The 19,031-nt window shown below is 29.4% G+C and overlaps 1 protein-coding gene across 5 annotated transcripts in view; it reads left to right on the top strand.

The window, feature by feature from the left end:
• Positions 1-19,031, top strand: part of LOC107437455 (neural cell adhesion molecule 1-A) — a 425,122-nt gene that overhangs the window by 375,959 nt on the left and 30,132 nt on the right. For 3 of the 5 annotated variants that reach the window (XM_087157544.1, XM_071177694.2, XM_071177696.2), the window contains 3 exons: positions 1,111-1,218; positions 11,389-11,592; positions 15,097-15,387. In XM_087157544.1, coding sequence (XP_087013670.1) covers positions 1,111-1,218; positions 11,389-11,592; positions 15,097-15,387 — 603 coding nt within the window. Of the gene's footprint in view, positions 1-1,110; positions 1,222-11,388; positions 11,593-15,096; positions 15,388-19,031 lie in introns of all 5 variants that reach the window. The other 2 variants (XM_071177695.2, XM_043057060.3) reach the window with 1 other exon arrangement.

Here is a 19,031-nt window from a genome sequence, read left to right as displayed (position 1 = left end):
GTAGTTTTTGCAATTTCTTAGAGAAATCTGTAAATAATAGGGTGTTCTCTTTTAAATTTTGTTTTTATTCTAAAGCAAAAATTCAATAATAAATTATAACATCCTACAATAATTGTCCTGACAATGAAAAGTGGTGGTATAAGGAAAGAAAAGATGTGAAATAAAATATAATCTAAGAGGGGATGATTCCCCTTAATGTCGGTGTATTTTTTTAAAGTCACCTTTTTAACAGTACAAAATTAAATTTATGAAAAACCCCTAAAATGGCAAAAAACACAAGAAAAATTTACTTTTATAAATATGTCTGTATTTCCTTAAACAATAAAGTAAGGTATCCGAAATTTTATAAAATTATTGTAAATAATAATTAAAGTAATTGATACAAGTTACAAGCTTATTGCTATATTTTCTAGCGTAGGTCGTTCCTCGTAATTTACTGCAGGTCCCTTTAACTTCCAAGGAGTAAGTACGAAAAATCACATGACTTAAACTCCTCTAAAGTTAGTCAATAATCCGCTTAGTATTTTGCGAGAAAACTGAAAGTTTCTCCTCCATTATTGTGGAGTAGTGCATTATGATGACTGGTTATTTTAAAATATTTTAAATTCGTGTTTATCTTTAACTGGCCTTGAGATTTAAAATAAATTTCACATATTTTAAACGTATGTAAAGAAATATATTAGTTTTTATGAAAACTTAAATTTATTTAATGTAAAGTCAGGCAGTGCTTAGTTTTTTTTTCCTCCATTTGTTTTAAACTACTCATGCATGATATTCTTGAAACATTACATTACATTATATGTACGAAAAAATTAGATAAGTTAAAAAGACATATAAAATATTTAAAAATATAAAAATGACCTTTTAAGAATTTAAATGATTTATTGTGGTCTCGTTAAAGAAGTTTGCAAAGCATCGATTTCTGAATTGTGGTAATATATTTTTTTTCTTACTGCAAGTTCTTTGTAAGCACTTTATTTAGTTCCAGTTAACGTTGAAATCCATCATAATTTTATTAACAAATTTTTTTAGTGAAAAATGTATAAGAAAAGTATTGTTTTTCCATAAAATCACATTTTTAATTTAGTTAACTTTGTTCTTTTCTTTTAGTTCCCGTTCGAGAAGTGATAATCATGGATGAACATGGTCAACGACTTCGAGATGTTATAGGACCGTACGATGAAGGGTCCTATGTCTCTCTCATATGTGAAGCTGAAGGTGGTAAGATCTCGTAATATTTATGTTTGCTTGTTTTCTGTTCGCAGCTTTTAGCTTTAATGTTTGCCACACAATTTATTGAATATAATTTGTAAAAATACATGGCTTTTCAATTATTTAATTTTGTTTCCTTTTAATTTTAACACTGGATGTCTAAAGATGTTTGATGTAATATGCTAAGGAAACGAGTTTTTATGCAAACCAAGTTTCAAGGTTAGTTAGGAAGTTTGTTTGATGTAAATATTATCTCATATGGCGTTGCTCATTGAAAAAAAAGACAAAACGTGTTTTTCGCTGCATGTCAAGCCATTTCCACTAAATAATTCTAACGATGCCTGTTGGTTGCGTCATTTGACATTGACATGATGTTTATACAGATGATGGTTATTTTAAAACCAATTTTCATAGCTTGCATCAGTTACCAGCGTAATCGGTCTACAAGTGTTACAGCTAATCTTTAAGCCTAATGAGAATAAATATCCTTAATTTTTCTAAACAGGACTGTGCCAATCATTTTTTTCCTTTGTTGCTTATCTTTAATTGATTTCTCACATCGTTGGTCATTTGTTTTTCAAGTGATTTTGTGTATTTGGTAGCAATTTGGATAATTTGTTTCTTCGTTATTATTTTTGGTTCTGGTGTAATAAATTACATGAAGATCAGAGGGTGTTTATGTACCATTTTTCATAAAAAAGACGATTAAATCCCCACCTGCAGCATTTTTATGATTACTAAGTTTTTTACAAATCAATGCTCTGAAAAATTTGTTTCCCGAAAGTTATTTCACAGTGAAGGTTGACCGTTTTGGGTAAAACAATATCAGTCAGCACTTGTAATTCGATTTTCTCAGAGTCATTTTTCATGGACATATATCGTTCTTCCACCTTGATCTTCCTATGCTTAAAAAAGATGCTTTGTTTTGCACAAAATATATATATTTTTCTTTTTTTATGATGTGTGTCAGTGGATCATAATGGCTTGATTTCAATCCTTAATGTTAAAGCTCAATTATTTTAATCACTCACATAGCTGCATGCAGACAAACATCATGGAAATTAAATACAACAAAATTGATTTATTTCGTGAAACAAAATTCTACTCGATACTATTAAAATTGATATGATCTGTATTAACTGCTGCGGTGATGTAAAAATGATCAGTATTTTTCAACGCTATTCTTTATATGGTATTCATACAGTTTTGTCAACTCGCATGTCTAAGTTCGTTTGACTTTTCGTATGTTTAGGTTAATGTGTTTATCAAATCTCTACCAAAACCCATACCATTAGAAATAATGGAAGCTACAAAACTAAAGATCACACAACCCTTTCAGGGGATGGAATTTTTCAACTCAAATAACTCCTATCATGCAATCGAAAAATAAATATCAGTCGAAATTCGAAAATTCAGTCGAAAAATAAATATTAAACCGAGAAAAGACCATTTTGCTGTAGTGGGGAAATGTTATAAATGAATCCATCATTCAGGTGTCTGAAAGTGGCAGCTATATAACAAAATTCCCATATTCTCTTTTTATTGGAAATAGCAATCAGTGGTGCCTTAGAAATGATATGACTTCATCAAACAAAATTAGGCAATCGTTTCATTGAATTAGTTGACGCAAATGTTAACGTTGTCGCAGATGTTAACATTCAAGTAAGGTCGGGAATTTTCCTGCTTCTACGTGTATCTCTAAGCAGATGTGAAACTAGTATTTGGGCCTATACAGTAGAATAACTTTGTTCTTTATTTATTGTCTTTTTTGAACTCGCTATTTTTATTAAGCTGTTGCCTATCTATCTATCCCTTCAATTTTCACTATATGAAAAAAGTTGTTTGTTTTAGTAAATGTTATCATCACTAGCAGTAGTAACCATTAGTTTTGTAACATCCTGTTTATGTGCATTCTAGATAAATTTATGTATATATATATATATATATATATATATATATATATATATATATATATATATATATATAAGTTCATAACGAAGAATAAAACAAAGAAAAATAATAGACATATGAAAAAGGGGGGGGGGAAATAATAAGTAAAAAAAAAAAACAACAGTTTATTAAAAATAATAATAAATAATTAAAAAATTAAAAAAAAAAAAAAAAAAATCATGAAATGTTAATTAAAAAACCGGAAAAAAAGGGATATAATCTTTTCTTCAGCCCACACGATTATATCCGCAAAACAGAGTGCTTTCTGATATTGTATCAATAAAGCCAAAGCTAAATAAATTAATACAATAGTGTGAGGAGCACTCAAAAAAAATTTTTAAAAAATAACAACAAATTAAATAGATCACAAAAAGTACAAATAAGTAAAAATAACATGTAAAAACAGATAATAAAATAAAATAAAAAGAAAAAACATTAAAAAGGGGAGACTATAAAGCGAGCAGCAAAATCAGTTCAACTTACATGGACGGATATTTTTGAAGAATGATTTAAAAATGTTTTCGCAGAAAGATTGCCAGATTACAAAATATGAAAACAAAAGATGAAAACAAAAGCGCAAATTGAGTGTAACAAGAGGGTTATAAAGTGTCGTTCTTACTGCACTGTTGAAGTGATTTGTTATTCTGAGTTTTGATTTGTTAGTTACCAAGGATGGGCCCGAAATGGATGTGCGCAAGGTAATATTATACTGGATAATTTTAAAAAATTGATCATAAATAGTTTTAGAAGATAGATGTTTATTTAAGAAAAAGTATAAAATAGAAAAGAGAAACATAAATTGCCTGTTTTGCAGATAATTTTAGCCGCGGATTTGCACGATATGGATTAGTACATAGAAAAATAATTTAAATTATCGAAGAAAAAATTCTTTCAATAGATAATTTTGACACGGATTTGCCCGAAATGGATTTGCACATGGAAAATTGTATAAATTAATAAAGAAATTTTTAGCAAACAATTTTATCCACGGATTTGCCCGTAATGGATTTGCACATGGAAAAACTGTATAGATTAACAAAGAAAATTATTTAGTAAGGGAATTTTTAGTAAATAATTCTAACCACGGATTTGCCCGAAATGGATTTGCACATGGAAAAATTATACAAATTAACAAAGAAATAATTTTGGCAATGGATTTACCTGAAATGGATTTGCACATGGGAAAATCATAAAAATTAACAAAAAAATGTTTAATAAATATATCCACCAAAATATACGATTAATTCAATGATTTTATATAAAATTTTATTACATTAGTTGGGTATCCATTGTTTTTTATCAGATTTTGAAAGAGTTTATCGATTTGTTTTTTGGATAAATAAATATTACTACATATTCTTTTAATTCTATTCATTTCATTAAAAGTGGTATTTAAATAGATACTCCTAGAAACATTAGAATTCCAAGTAACTAGTTTATTAATATTAAAATTAAAATCATTTCTTTTATCGTATAAATCAACAAAGCAGATATTTTCAACTTTCATAATACCCAAATCCAAAAAATTGAAATTAATGTTATCATCATGATTACGAAGTAAGATTAATTCCTCAGGGTATATATCACTCAATAAAACAGTAAAATCTAGGAAATTAAAGATAATTAAGTCATCAATATATCTAAAAACAAATTTAATACTAAGAGTAAAATTTTTTTCATAATAATGCAAAAATAAGTTAGCTAAGAGAGATGAATAATTAGATCCCTGTGGTATTCCATTAATTTGAAGAAAAATATCCCTACCATTGTAAAGATAATTATTAAAAAGACAAAGATTAATCAGAATTTCCCAATAATCAAAATCGCAACAAAGGATATTTTTAAAATCATGGTAATAATTCAAAAGGACATCTTTTAGTTTAGAAAGGGGAATGCTATTGAAAAGATCCTGGAAATCAAAAGTCGCAATAGAATTAATTTTATTATGTTTAATGAAATCTAAAATCGGTTGATTATTAGTGACAATCCAAGAGAAACCTTCTTTAGTAATATAGTTAATAATCTTATTTAAGTAGTTAGAGAAAAGGGTGCCAGGTTTAGTTAAATAAGTATTAGACCCACATGTGATAGTTCTAAATTTTACTGGAATTTTATGAAATTTAGGACTGATAATTAAGTAAGGAAATTGTATATTGCTAATTTTAATTTTTAATCTCTTGTAAAAAGCTAAAATTTTTTTAATGACAATATTATTATTGAAATTACTAAGTTCAAAATTTTTACTATTTTTTAATTCCGTATTTAAAAGTTCAGCATAGAATTTTTTACAGAATATAGCATAATTATTGTTAGCTTTGTCTATGGGAGTAATTACAAAATTTTTTTGAAGTTGCTTAATTGCCAGGCCAATATATATATATATATATATATATATATATATATATATATATATATATATATATATATATATATATATATATATATATATCGGATTAACGTATAAATAAAATAGACGAATATGCCACAGATTTTTCCAAAATATATATAAGCCATGGACTGAAACAAGTATTTCAAACGTAAATCTTTGTCTAGTTTTAAGTAAATTGCAGTGAAACTTTTAATTAACTTTTTCTTCTTCTTCTTCTCATTGGCACGACAGCCCAGGATGGGCCTTGGCCTTCTCAACAAGCCTATGCCAAGACATTCCTCCTTTAGCCAAGGTTTTCCAGTTAATTATCTTTAAAATTTGTAGGTCCTTTTCAAGACAGTCTAAAAATCTTAGATTTGGTCGTCCTCTTTTTCTTGTACCTGTTGGCCTGGCACAGAAAACTTTTTTGGTTGTCCTGCTATCCTCCATTCTTATAATGTGGCCAACCCATTTAATCTTTTGAATTTTGATAAATTTAATGACATCAGGTTCTTTATAAGCTTTGTAAAGTTCCGTGTTTGATCTTCTAAACCAGGCACCGTTTTTACTTATTCCACCAAAAATGCTTCGCAGTATTTTTCTCTCAAAACTAGCTAGCATATTTTCATCTCCATGGGTTTTTGTCCAGGTCTCACATGCGTATGTAAGCACTGATCGTATAAGACATTTATAGAGTAACACTTTTGTTTTTCTTTTTATTGGGCTTGACTTAAGATATTTTCTTAGGCCATAAATTTTTTCTAGTCCAACCGAATTCAGAAAGTCTGTCCTTTAAAGAATCTTCCTTAAAACCATTATATGTGTTAGGCTATATGTGGGATGCGACTTCACTTCCCAAACAAGATCTAATATTTCTGAACTTGTTGCTAACAATGTGTGATACCTACCATTGTCGCGGTAAAAATTTCGATAAAAATTAAATTACTGTAGTGGTGAAAACTTCGATTTGCAAAAGAGAAAAATTTCGATAATTTTGATGACCTCAAATCACACTTAGTTGAAATTTAAGCTGATACTAATCACATTTTTTCTGAGGGCAGGACCATAAATAAAGATACCAGAAAGATGGCAAGTAATCATGAAACAGGATGAATGATTGATTTGACTACTTAAATTTCGATTTTTGCTGAGAAAAATAAATCGACTTTTATTTCGCATTAAAAGCAAACGTTACTTTCTTGGCGACCCAATAGTACATAAAGATTAAAATTAAATATGGGCTTAGAGTTAGCGCATTTTCGCTGATATGGATCAAACGTTCTATGAGTGCAAGACCATGAAGATACCAGAAATCATAATTTCTTACCTATTGCTAAAAATGTATGCTGCCTACCATTGTCACCGGACACGTTTTCTTTGTGATTCGTCATCTTAAATATAGTCCCGATCTTGCACTACTGGATTATCATTTATTTCAAAGTTTACAAAACTTTTAAAAAGATAAAAATTTTGGTAATCATGATAACCTTAAATCGCATACTTAGATTAAACTTTCGCTGATATCGATAAAACATTTTATGAAAGCTGGACCATGAAGCTACCAGAAATCATGCAGCATCACTTCCCAAACAAACTCTAATAATTTTGTGTCTGTTTTTAAAAATGGGTGAAGTCTACCATTGTCACCAGACACGTTATTTGTGATTGGTCATCTTCAATATAGTTACGACCTTGCATTACCGTATTAACATTTATTTCGAAGTTTACGAAATTTTTTAAAAGATGAAAATTTCGGTAATTACGATAACCTTAAATGACACATAATTGTAATTTTCGCACCAATTAAAACATTTTATAACCCCAAATAAAAAAAATTGCGTTTTTACTTCACTACTTAAATATATTCTAAAGTAAATTTAATAAAATCGAAAATGTACTAGTCAGAAATATCACTCAATGCATCCATTTAACACGGAACATTTTCGTCAATTTAATAATTCATAAAACATTTTCAATATCCCAATTCCATCCATGCCTTGCGTGAGAACTTAATTTGATTAATACCGTCTCTTAAAAATAGTTTTTATCCTTTATATAGAAAAAAAAAGAACTCGAATAGAATAATCCTTGTTTATTATATACTAAAGCTGTTACCATTTAAAACATTTAATAACACCAAAAAAAAAATAATTGCGGTTTTACATCCCCACTTAAATATATTCTAAAATAAACTCAATAAAATTGAAAATATACAAATTAGAAATATCACTCGATGCATCCGTTAATCACGGAACATTTTCGTCAATTTAATTATGCATAAAATGCTTTCGATCTTCCAATTCCATCCATGCCTTGCGTGAGAATTTAATTTCGTTTATTAGATACTCTTTGGATGTCTTCCAAACACAATGCTCTTTCTCCAAAACCATGAGAATTGGGGGTGTCATCTCCTTTAGAAAGTGGCGTTCACAGTGTCGTAGATGTCGTTACGTGCAGAAATCGAGTTATTCGATCGAAACTTTTACGGCGAAGGAAATAAATTGAACAATAAATTTTAAGCCAGGATTTGATTAAAAGTTTGGCATTAATCTTGCCTCGAAAGTTTCATGAGGTGATAATAAAATTATATTTAACTCCGCATTCGCCATAAAAACTATTTATCAAAATAGAAATTTGGAAAAATTTAATTTATTAAAGCTTCCCGTCCTCTGTCTAAGGGTATAAAATTTCTCCAATAAGAGACACAGTCTTTGTTTGGATACATAAATTGTTATATATATTATTGTTATATATATTATTGTTATATATATTATTGTTATATATATTATTGTTATATATTGTTATTAAAGTATATTTGTATCTGCTCTAATTTATTGTAATGTATTGTTTTTATATGTTATGATAGAAAGTTAGTGTATATCTTAAGAGGTACATTTTAAAATAAGTAGGACACTTTAAAAAGAGATATTAGAAATTTTAATTTTTGTTCTATTTTTGCTTAAAAAAGTTTATTTCAAGCAGCTTTACCACAATTTAGATTTTTTTCATCAAAGTAAAGAACGATTTTTTTTATAAACTCTCCATTTTATTTTATGACTGTCTTTAAACAGCTGACTCAATTTTGAATTTACAACAACAATGGTTTAAATTCGCAGCCTTGTGTTTTTAAACCCAATCCAGAAGACAAGGAAACTCCAGAATCGAGTATTGGGGGAAATTTGCCTTCGTAGAGGACTTTTTGAGGGAACTAATCCGCATTTGCGTCAAATAAAGGGGAAATCCTCGAAAACCTTCTACGGTTAGCCTAACGGCCAGGGAATTCTAACCTATGATCTGTCTACCTCTGAAAATATTTTATGCACTGAGGTCTGTGAGAGACGGGTGCGGAATTTGTCTCGACCAGCCATCACTGGGAATCGAACCTTGGAGTTGAGGCTCCACGCTCCAATCCTGAGCTACCAAGGCTCATGGTAGCTCAGGAATCGAATCAGCAGTCGAATGGGATAAAATTAACTAAGGGTAAATTTCCGCTCCCTGTAGAGCAGTGTTTCCCAAACTTAGACTTTTGTGTACCCTTTCTAAATTTTTCGTTACGCTGTGTACCACTAATAAAAAAATTTAAGTATTTTTTACTATCAAAAATTGAACAAAAGTTAAAAATCACAAAATCGAACTAAATGACACCACTAGTTGTTATTTATTAACTGTTAACTCTGCAAAAGATAGCCAATAGAAAAATACTTAATCGTAAATTTTCATGGCTAGCTTTGTTTTTGAGTGAAATTTTTTGAAATTTTCTTTTATTTTAAGATATTTTTCATAACGCGTACCCCCGCTAAGCTGTTCCCGTACCCCTTGGGGTACGCGTACCACAGTTTGGGAAACACTGCTGTAGAGATATCGCAAAATATAAAAATAAAATTCTCTTTCAAGCTTCATTTATTGATAAAAATCACGAGGTTGATCAGTTCTTTCATTAAAACAGTTACGGAAGATAAAACAGCCATTTTCATGAAGTTTTATTTTAAAAGTAAATATTTAAATTGATCCAATACAAAATCTTATCTCTCCAATCAACGTATTTACTCTTAAATTAGTATTTATTGCATCACACGTATTCTTTTGAAGTTAAGTGTGTTAATTAATAGTCATCGATAATAAAAGTTATATCCATGCAACAAAATATGGACGGTATTTTGTTGCACAGAAGTAACGTTCATTGATCCATTTCCGGAGAATTGCTTAAAATTGTAAATCATAAAGTGTTTTGATAGTGTTAATTTCATTTGATCATAAGACATAAAATTCTGTGAAACTTAGCACACGGTTTTTCAAATAATGCGTTATACATTTCCTATTGGATACTTGCAAACACAAAGTTGCGCGAGAGTCAGCCAATCAGGTTCGACAAACTCTCACCACGACGCTTTATTCAAGTAAATCATATCCAAAAATCCGAATATGTTATTCGATATTTTTATTCAACATATTTTTCATACTTCTTTCATTATCTTGTGATGATTTAGCTCAAAGTAAAAAGTATTTCATTCAGCACTTTAATAATTATGTTTATGAAATACTGCTGGAAACACCGGTGTCTTTTTCTGCGTTAAAGATAAAATCTTCCAAACACAGCTCATTTCTAAACAATAATTTTTCAAATTTGCATTCATTTGCGGTTATTTAGATTTAAGTAAAATGAAATTTCTTAAGTTTGCGAAATCAATTATTGTTACTTTTTTAAATATAAATGAAAAACGATTCAAACTATTTTTTTTTTAGATTTTATGTTTTAGGTAAATATAATTTTGACAATGTAACAATTTTTTTTAATAATTCTTAGACTGTTTTTTTTTAAATTAAAAAGGGCCAAAATATAGTTAATATTGAATCATTAGAGGGCCTGCATTCTTCACAAGAACAATACAGATTCTTTAAACTGGTTAGGTGATTAACGAGCAGAAAGCAAGAGGCATAACGGAGGAGATATCTTACACGTATACATAAGCATGCACACATCACCTCGGAGCATCCATAGGAAAATGTATGGTAATTCGCATCCTGTATGCCCCTTTCTTCCCTATCCCACCATCATTGTCTGGATTACCTTAGTTAGATACAGAAAATGAAAGAAGTCATTTAGAAGCAGTCAACGTGTAATTATAATGATGCGTATTATATAATGTCGCACATTGTCTCGAGATACATGATGGCATATTTATATACACCCGAAACGTTTAGCATTAAAATGACGTTTTATAATTTCCTCATATTCTAATGTGAAGTTATTTACATAGTTTCTTGAAATATTCAAATTTATTATGTGCTGGCCAACGTTTGTAATCAGCTTCGTCACCTTTCATAGTATGATATAGAAAGTTTAATATTATCTTAGCCGAAGGAACAACATAACTGTCTTTAAATATTCTAAGTGGAAAAAGACAAGCTGCATCACCAATCATTTGTATGACAGTTTCCGGCACAATAGCAAGGAGAAATCTAAGTAATTACTTCTTAACTAAGTTTTAATTCCTGCAAAAATACAGCATTATTCTAAATTAAAACGTAATTGATTTCTAACTATTCAACACTGCATACATTATTGCTTAAGATAACTTAACAAAGTGAATCTAAATAAATACACTAATTCTAATATAACTATTCTAATTCACTAATTCTAATTCTAATAATAATAATAATAAATTCACCATTCAACACTAATTAAATTATTACTTAATACAATCTAACAGAATGAATAATAACTATGGTTTTACCAATTAATCGAAAAATATCCGTGCTTATGGTACCGTATGAGAAAAATATATATAGAGTGATTATATTAGCTTTAAACTGTAATAAAATACGATTGAAATAAATCTTTATTTTCTTCCTTACAGGTATCCCACACCCAATCGTCACATGGTGGAGAGAATCAGTTTTGGTAGATGATAGTTATTCTCAGACAAGTCAAGGTTATGTTAGAAATGAGCTTGCTTTGCCAAAACTTCATCGAAACGATCTGATGATGACGTATTCCTGTCAAGCTGCAAATACAAATTTGACAGTGCCAGTTACAGCATCTATCACTATAGATATCAATTGTAAGTAAACACTAATTTAACTTAGAATTTTTAGATGTTATTTTAATTTCGTATCGAAATGTAGTATAACTACGACTATTTGGCAAGATTTTAAACCATAACTGCAACATTCCATGGTTAAGAAGATAATCAAATATCTGCTCCAATATCTAATTATCTAGCTCACGTTTTATTAGTTATTCAAAACTTATTTTTATACTTTCTTATGTTTGCTAAAGTGATAGTCAAAGGTGTTATGTAATCGCCACCATTAATATATTTAGAACACTTGTCAAAAGTGACATCAAAAATCGTTTTCATGCCGACGCAAACGGAAAATCTGCTCCTGCACCCCAAATCCCAAGGTCAATAAACTTATGATGGACCCCATTGGACTGTAGCTATAGCCAGATCTTTAAAGTCAAAATAAGACATTACTTTAAAATATAAAGAGTCCAGTTAGAGAACTGTATATCATAGAAAGTTTAACTGAAATTGATAACCGTCACTACGAAATTTTATGATATTGTTTTAGAGATGAGATTATTTAACCAGAATAATCTTATTGTCGTCGCAGCTTATCTTAAGTAGCTTTTTTTAATTTTCACTGCATATGTAAACGTATGATAAATAATTTTATTTTCTTCTTCTCATTAAGTTAAGAAGAAACCTTAAGAATAAAAAAAAAATCTAATCGTGAATTAAATTAAGATTAAAAATCAGTATATACTTTACAAAGTTAAAAATCTGTATATATTTTTAAATTTTGTGAATAGCCTATTTTTTTTTCCTCATGGTATGACTGAAAAATGAAAAGCTGTCAAAATTGAGCTCTTTTCAACATTGTCTTTTTGAGTCAAGAGCATCAAAGGAAGAAAAATGGTAGGAAATGACATTGCCGACGCGTGCTTGCGGCAATTTCCTTCGAAAATGGCAGATGAAAAAAAAAATAAAAAAAGAAGAAGATTAAAGCTGTTAAAACAAAAATATTCTACAGAACTTTCTTCAATCTAGATAGAATTTCTGAAAGGCAAACTGTTTAAAGCAATTTCATTCTGCTTGACAGTTTATGAAAAGAAAAATTCAAGAAAGTTTGGCTTTTTTCGTTTTTTTTTCCAGGAATAATTCTTGATTCACTTGCACCTCAAAAATTATAATATGACTATCAAAATAATTTCATTAAATACCGCACTTTTTTATAATAAAAAATAAATTTTTAGCCATATTGCCAGTTTTCCTTAATTTAATATCCGTTAAAAAATAGTGTTGCGTGTTTTTCGTTTTATTTTCGCATATTTTTTTTCTTTTTAATAGCAATCATTCCATCATCTAGCAAAACAAAAATATTAACGTTAAAATAGAGGGAAGTCAAATTTCAAACTAGAACTTTTAATATTTTATTTAAAAAAATCAATATTTACTTCTCCAAGTAATTTTGAACTTTTCAAATGTTTTCATTGGAAATTTAACTAAATTTAAATAATCACACAACTTAATATAGTAGTCATAAGATCTACCTTCGAGTGATGTAAAATATGCAGATATCGTTTGGAGATTAACATAAATCATTTTGATAAGTATTGGTATAGAAATGATTTTTTTTTATTTAAATGACGTAATTGTTTCGTTAATTTAATAAATTGGTTAGACTAAGTTTAAAAAACCACATTTCTGCTTATGCGAATTACTATTGCAGCTTAAGTATGAGGATGTATAAGTAAATGCAACTATATAAATTGTAAAAAGTTATTTGAAAGATGAAGTGCAGTTTTTATGATAACAGATTATAATATAAGTTAAGATTTCAACTTGAGCTTAAAAGATGCTAGAAAAATAATATTCATGTTATTAATATATTCACTGGTGTTATTTAACATAAGTATAATTTTTAGTTACAGATCAGTTTTTATTAAATTTCAAAAATAAATAAAAATTCCTAAGTATTATAAGTTTTGTTTGTATTAATAGTTAATGCCTGGTACAGAGATATGCTTATTAGAAACTAAGTAAAATTAATAGAAGGTCGTTCCATTCACGTAAAATCAATTTATTTATTTTTGTATGATTTAAAAGAAATATGCAGAAGAAAGAAAATAAGGAATGTCTATGAGCGTGTTATAAAATATTATCGTTAAATAATAAAGGTTTTATGGAAAAGATTTCTCCTCATAAAATTTAGCATTAAATATTCTATTGCTTCTTTTAAGGTATTAAAGAAGAAAAATAATTTTTAAATATATTTGTGTACATTTATGAAGATTTTTAAAGCTGTATAATAATCATCAAGATATGTGAACAAAATAAAAGAATTACAATATCTGCAATGTTTAAAAATGCTAACTAACATTTAACCACAAATAACAATGTTTTTCTACGATAAATTCGATTTCCTCCCTCCCCTCTTTAAAAAATGTTCTGATGAAGGCAAATATGTTTTAAAAACTGTGCGACAAAAATATTTTAAAATTTTAATGTAATTTAAAAATTTAAAAATGCAGTTATTACGATTTCATAACATAGATGACTAAGTTATACTATCTGCAAATAAGATTAAATTGATATTTATTTCGCAGATAAACTTAAACTAAAGTACTAAATTTGACTATTTCTCCAAAAAAAGTAAATAAATGAATAAATAAAAAATATCATTATTATAATATCACGTACAGATTTAAGCATATGAGCAAGTTATAAAACCTATAAACACGATAAATGTCTATGTTCAAGTTGAACCTATGAATAAGTTTTAACGTCTAATATTCCGTTCCCTCTTTCTCTTCGTATGCCTGTTAAGGCAGAGGGGCGCAATTGCTCTTACTTTCCAGTGACGCCATCTATGACCAAGAATTCGACTTCCGTCACACTCATACGTCACACCCGGTTATAGGACGAACCCATTCATACATCCATTCATTCATCCACAGATCGTAATTTTGACCTGATTCAGAGAACGATTAATCTCCAATTCAGTATCCCCAAAGGTTCTGATTTGTTATGCGAACACGGAGGACTTAGCGACTCGACAGATTTAATGTGCATCAGTAGCCATTTACTTCACAGGGAGTCTTCGGTCGACGGGGTTCGAGCACACGAACTCTTGGGCCCAGCGCCCTACCGACCAGGCTATCACGGCCCTCAATATTCCGTTATGATGTCTATGAACAACAATGTTTCAACAAAAGAAAAAAAAATATTTTTTAAGTCCTTCTAATAAGCACTATGTTCCGGTAAGCAATTGAAGATAAAATTTAAAGCTACTTATTAAATGCATGAAAAAGGAACATATAGGAATTAGTCAATCCACTATTTTCATATTAATAATAATTTAAATTGTTTTTTTTTTCTTTCAAAAATCTGATCGGTAAAAAAAACGAATTCAAGCAAATTATTTTAAAATAACATATTTTAACGAAACCGCATAATAAGGCATTTTCAGAATTCCTTTACCTTAGGATATAAACCAATAACAAGACATTTTTTAAAAATTTTAACGACTGAAATCTCCTTTTTTTTCTGCTTTTGCAGTAAAACCCCTGGATGTCCGGATAACAAGTATCCAGAGGCCTTTCTCAGCAGGACGAAAAATTCAACTATTCTGTGAGAGCTCAGGTGCCCGCCCCAGGGCCCAACTAACCTGGTGGTTGGACAATAAACGTATTCAAGCGGGGAAGGAAACGTTTTCGGATAATCTTACTTCCACATCACTCAACTTTCTACCGAAAGCTGAAGACAATGGGAAAATTCTATCCTGCAGGGCTCAGAACCCTTCATTGTCTAACAGTGCGATTGAAGACGGATGGACATTGACTGTTTATTGTAAGTACCTTTTTTTCTTCCATTTTATACTTGTTAGAATGCTTTATTTGCCAAAATAATCTTACAGAAATAGTTAGAGAAATGTGATTAAATTTTGTTGAAATCTTATGAGAAAATGACTGATGTTCCTTTTTTGGTAGCGTTTAAAATGCAAATGAATAAGTATGTTATGCTACATTGCATAGTATTTCTTTTCGTCATTGTAGCACATATTTAAATAATATTTTTTTCCTTTTTGTAAAAGTCGAATTTTTGCAATATTTTTCGTTGTTATTTTTTACTTTTAGAATTTTTAATGCGATGTTGATCTATTTTTTAAAAAAAATAAACGAAGATCGTAATTTAATAATTTCAAAATACTTTAAGTTAGAATTGTTGCATATTTATTAAACAATATGCAAAACTTACTTTTTATGGAACGCAATAGGTCGAATTTTATTAGACAATGATCAAATTCCAATAGCATTACTCACTGCTTTTGGCAGTACTTAAATCAATGCTTTTATATAAGATAGTATAAATGCATCTGGTACTAAACAATCTTTTAAGTATGCTACAAAAATAGTTTGAACTCACTTAAATTATTTTACAGAAATTTTCTCTCAAAAGAATCAGCTGCAGTGAAGCTTTTATCAATTAATAAAAGTAATGACTGACGCATTTCAAATAAGAAATTCATATGATGCTTACTTCAAACAGAAAAATAGTTTATTTTTATGCACCATGAAATAAACCATTTGATTAAATGAATCAAACATGAGTTACCAACGTCTCAGCGTCAATTAAAGAAAAGTGTATAATATTATTTTAACATACTGAACACAGTTCATCACCGCCAGCACAACCATCAGTTAGACAAAAACATTTGAAATAATACGGCAGTTAAAAGTACGGGTATTTTTGAATACCGATCAAAAATTGATAGATCAATACGAAGGAACATTTAGTAAAGATTAAAAGAGTCTCAAGGAAAATTCCAACTCCATTTTCGAATTTTTGTTAAAACGGTAGAAGTGGCAAAGTAGAGCACTTAATGCCGGATAATTTCTGTCCTCATAATGAAACCATGTAATTGGAGATCGAAATGAGAGGGAAATTTGCTACCTTCCGTATCTCTATATTATTTCAAGGGAAGAAAATTGATGCCGAGAATTTACAGTCAAAAATCTTAAAATATGGTATTTAACTGTGCTGTTTTAATGGAAAATATGTAAAAAGGGATCCTTATACGTATGATTGCTAATTCATCACTGGTTATTTCATCACATTTTGGAATAGCAGTTTTATTTACTATATAAATTGATTTCTTTTAAGTTCTTCATTTTTCCTGCTGAATATCAATTTTTCCATTTTTTTCCCCTCGCTGTTGCTCACCGGCTCCTATAACTGTCACTCTGTATCTATAAGTCTTTTCAGATTTCTCCGAGACATGAGCTTAAAACGACAATTGTAATCTTCTATCGAAGAAGTATTAAATATTTGTGGAAAATTCTAATTTGTATTTTATAACAAACGAAACTTTTAAAATTCGATTATATTGCTTTTACAGTGAAACATATGAAAAATTTGTTCATTTCATGGATAATAAGACAAAGAAATTTAGATTAAAATACTACTTGGTTGTGGAACATTAGAAGCATAGTTTTTAAGATAGTTTGATATATCTGGGAAAAGGTAAAAACAAAAGTATGCTTATTGGCCGGAGAATATGTCATTACGTAACTGGTTTCGTTTCTTTATAAGGGGAGAAATAGCACAACGGAATTTGTATCCCAGAAACTATACCCGTTGCAAGTTGAGAAATGACCATTGCTGTATAGGATTTAAGTAATCATCTGCGACTGCATGTAATTCCATTTTATTTCGTTATCAAATTATACAAATATGCTTTCAAAACAATATAAGAGCTTTTCAAAAATATGTCAGTCCGAAATTTAATTCCTGCCATCTTTTACGAAATTATTAATAAGAAATGGTTATAGTTTCATAGTCTTATTTGAATTCCAGACTTGGTGATCTATTTCAGTAACGAAGGAGAACATTCGTTCTTGAAAAAGAAACATCTATATGACGTTGCATTGGATTTAATTGGACCACTAAAAATGGCGCGCCTTATGCTGACATTCTCTTAACAAATCAAGTAAGAGATGAAGAATTTTTACTTTTGTTTCGCTGTCTAAGAAAATCGTCTGCAAGAAGCAATACTTATTATTCTTTCATCAGTTTCTTTAAATGAGAACAGAAAGACGCATTTTTGCCATTATTTTTCGTTATCATTTTCATTAATTATCATTACTCGTTAGTTGATTATTGTTGTTAATAAGGAAGCAGGCAAAAAGGAGGCTCTGCAGCATGTTTTCAAGACTTAACGATGTTGAAATACGTTTGTGCTGGGAGTTTGACATTCATTCGGCACTTATATGCAAACAGGCTTTCTCGATTGGATAATGGTTTTTTCTTAACTTGCAACAGTGTATAGCACTGTCTTTACAGTGAAAAAAACTTCAGTTGACGCTACAATACGGCAAAATACTAGAAAAATCCCTCCAAAAAGCAAAGCTATAATTATTAAACTTTTTTCCTTGGATATCCAAGTAAACGGTCAGAAAGTTATTACTATGTACCAATGTAAAAAAATGTCTTCATCTTGAGTACTGTACCCAACGTTAAAAGAATAAACATAATTTGAATCTTTAAAATTCTTACTGAAGCAATTGTTTACAATATTCACCAGCTGCAGCGTAAATGTATTCCAACAAATAAGTCGAATGTATTCAATACAAGCGATTTTTTAGAATGTAATTTTTTTTCAATTTGGCAACGTTCTAGATATTGTACATGCGAATTCCTGATTTTTTTTGTAAAGCATATATAATTCTTCACAAGCTTCTTAGAAATTATTTTTTGAACTTTGCCAAAGAGTTGAGTTTGTCATATTGTTAATTTTATCACCGTAGGTGTAATGTTTAAATGAAATCAAGCAGCTTAAAAAAGTGAATTGATTTTTTTTAAAATTAGATGAACAAGCTTTCTTTTTATTCAAAATTTTTAATTTACTTTTCGACTCCATAGCATGTTTAAAATCATTTCTTGTATACATTTTGGTGGCTCAGAGAATAGAGCGTTCGCCTGCCTATGAGGTGAACCGAGTTCGAATTGTAGCAATGGCTGGTGGATACGAATTCCAAATCAAACACAGTGCTGGCGTAAAAGTACCCTCTGTGGTAAACGGATAGGTTGGATTTCCCTTGTTGTCGGGCTAACGATGGGAGGTTTTCGTGGTTTTACTCTTCCTATATCGCAAATACAGATTAGTTCCATCAAAAATTCGTTCACTAATTTCTACCAATACTTGATCCAGAACTTCTCTTGTCTTCTGGATTGGGTTCAAAATTACAAGGCTACGGAGTTGAACATTAGCAGTCTTAAACCCCAAATTGGGTCGGTTATTCAACGACTGTTATAAAATAAAATATCAGATACTCAAATACAAGATACACATGATTTTCAAAGATGCAGTACTACTGTGAAATCTATGCTATTTCAAAATTTATACGCATTTTTCGTACACTTCGATATCGATAAATTAATGAAAAAATTAAACAGATCTGCTACAAAATAACTTCAGATTTTCCCGAACACTA

The sequence above is a fragment of the Parasteatoda tepidariorum genome, chromosome 2 (assembly GCF_982258835.1).
Source record: "Parasteatoda tepidariorum strain Cologne lab strain chromosome 2, Ptep-v5.0, whole genome shotgun sequence".
NCBI classification, from domain to species: Eukaryota; Metazoa; Arthropoda; class Arachnida; order Araneae; family Theridiidae; genus Parasteatoda; species Parasteatoda tepidariorum.
Note: the sequence above shows the minus strand (reverse complement) of the source record. Positions and strands in the feature narration are given on the sequence as shown.